Raw genomic sequence first — 1,918 nt, forward strand, 5'->3', positions numbered from 1 at the left:
GGTTATCATGACACTTGCCTCCTCTGTTCAGTTAAAAGAATAAAATTAAATCCTGATGCCAAACACAAGAGTATCTTGTGTTCCTCAGTAAGACATATGATATGTCTGTACACAGAACATAAACAAAATAAACTTATGAAAACAGTATCAATGATCAGCTAACCCTAGAGGGTGTCCCAGAGGTTGTTCTTGGATCTCCTCATCTCCAGGAACTGCATGGATCATTATTTCTAAAATATCATCAAGAGTAGAGTGAGCCCTGTTGAATAAAAGATTTAAAATGGATGCTGGCAAGTTTAATACTAAACATTTTAAAATAAAATAGTCGTAATTATCAGGGTTCTTAAAAAATTTGGCTTACTGTAAGCATCAAATCTTGTTCAAATAGACTGGAACCATTATTCTAAGTCTTTGTAACTCAAAGCCAAACATGCCTTGTTGTTCTTTTCTCATACCTTTCTGTTTCCTCTGCTAGATCAAATGACTCCTTAGTCCATGAACTATCATTTCTCTTCTCACTTCTCTCAGATTCTTTTTCTGACTCTCTGTCTTCCATTTTAATTTGATCGGGAACTATTCACATAAACAGAAAGATTTTAATATCAAAGGTATAAAGAAAGATAATAAAGAAATTAAAATGTGGTTTTATTTACTCCACTTGGGAAACTTCCAGTTGTCCACTTCTCAACTACTCTTTCCTCAGTCATATGATTTTCTACCAGTTGAGCAAATTCACATTATCTACAGTCAAAAGGTGGCCAGTAACAAGACCAAGATAAATATTTTACTGTAACACATTTTTAGATTCACAGGACTGAACAATTTGCTTCATACTAAAATGAAAAATGCATAGGGAAATTAATCTTTAATCTCTCCCCTTACAATCCTAAATATGGGAGAAAAATCAAAAGAAAACCTGTGGATGTTAGCTTTGTTACCCTACTTAGCAAAATCCGATGATATCCCCCCCCAAGACTTATCTCTGTAAGTTCTGTTCCCTACAGCATGTGAATATATTCAGCCACCTTCTGCCAAGCTATGATAAGCAGGAAGCAGTAGGCTGTCACAAAAATGGAGTCTGAAATAGCTGTACTTTATGCAAATACAACAAAACCTCAGTGACTGAACAGTGAGGCTGCTGCATTCCTTACCACCTAAAAACAAGACACTTCTCTGAATAAAGTCACAGCAGCTTCTACACTTTGAGAAAAGATCTAACAGAGCTGTAGGGTAACACAAACAAGTGCCCGTATCATTCTCAAGTGACTATACTACTTAGCTTTTTTACAGACTAACTCATCTTCTGCCTTTTTTTTTCCTTTTTTTTTTCACTGCTCTTCACTTTCTGACTCATTGGAAACAAATGCAGAGCCCATAAGATTTAGGTTTTCTGCTCCTCTGACATTACTTGCTGTACACCTAAAAAATATTCCCACTTATTGCTATTTGCAGTTTCAGAAGCCCAAGGATTCACTACTGCTATTTTTGGTATCTTTGTAACAGAGCAGGAAATATAATATTGATTACCCCAGTGGATGCTATTTTCTTACACTATGAGATCAGAGGCATTATTTAATTATGGTGAAGAAGAAACAGAAGCAGTTAGCATGCACCAGCCACTTTCTCAACGGAACCAGCCTCCCAGAATGGAAACTTCAGCTCTATTTTACATCAGCTGCTCACCATCTATACTTCTGTGGGTTTCGTCACTTGTGTTTGAACACACAACCATTACAGTGGCACAATAAAGCAGATTAATTCTGATGGTTCATACCTGCAAGCCTGTCACACCACATCCCCATAGACTTTAGAGTGAATATAGAGAAAAACAGCAAACACTGGTGGAGAGGGGCAAGGTTTGCAAAAACACTGAAGATAAACCTTACCCCGAAAGGGAGAAATCTCTCAAACTTCTGCT

At 36.9% G+C, this 1,918-nt stretch overlaps 1 protein-coding gene across 1 annotated transcript in view; it reads right to left on the bottom strand.

The window, feature by feature from the left end:
- The window catches only part of TEX14 (testis expressed 14, intercellular bridge forming factor), a 25,161-nt gene that overhangs the window by 2,045 nt on the left and 21,198 nt on the right, over positions 1-1,918 (bottom strand). Inside the window, exons 28-29 of the mRNA XM_029086155.1 lie at positions 456-573; positions 164-259 (exon numbers count right to left, since the gene is read on the bottom strand). Of these exons, the coding sequence (XP_028941988.1) occupies positions 164-259; positions 456-573 (214 nt within the window). The remainder of the gene's footprint in view (positions 1-163; positions 260-455; positions 574-1,918) is intronic.

Source organism: Antrostomus carolinensis, unplaced genomic scaffold (genome assembly GCF_000700745.2).
Source record: "Antrostomus carolinensis isolate BGI_N321 unplaced genomic scaffold, ASM70074v2 scaffold27677, whole genome shotgun sequence".
NCBI lineage: Eukaryota > Metazoa > Chordata > Aves > Caprimulgiformes > Caprimulgidae > Antrostomus > Antrostomus carolinensis.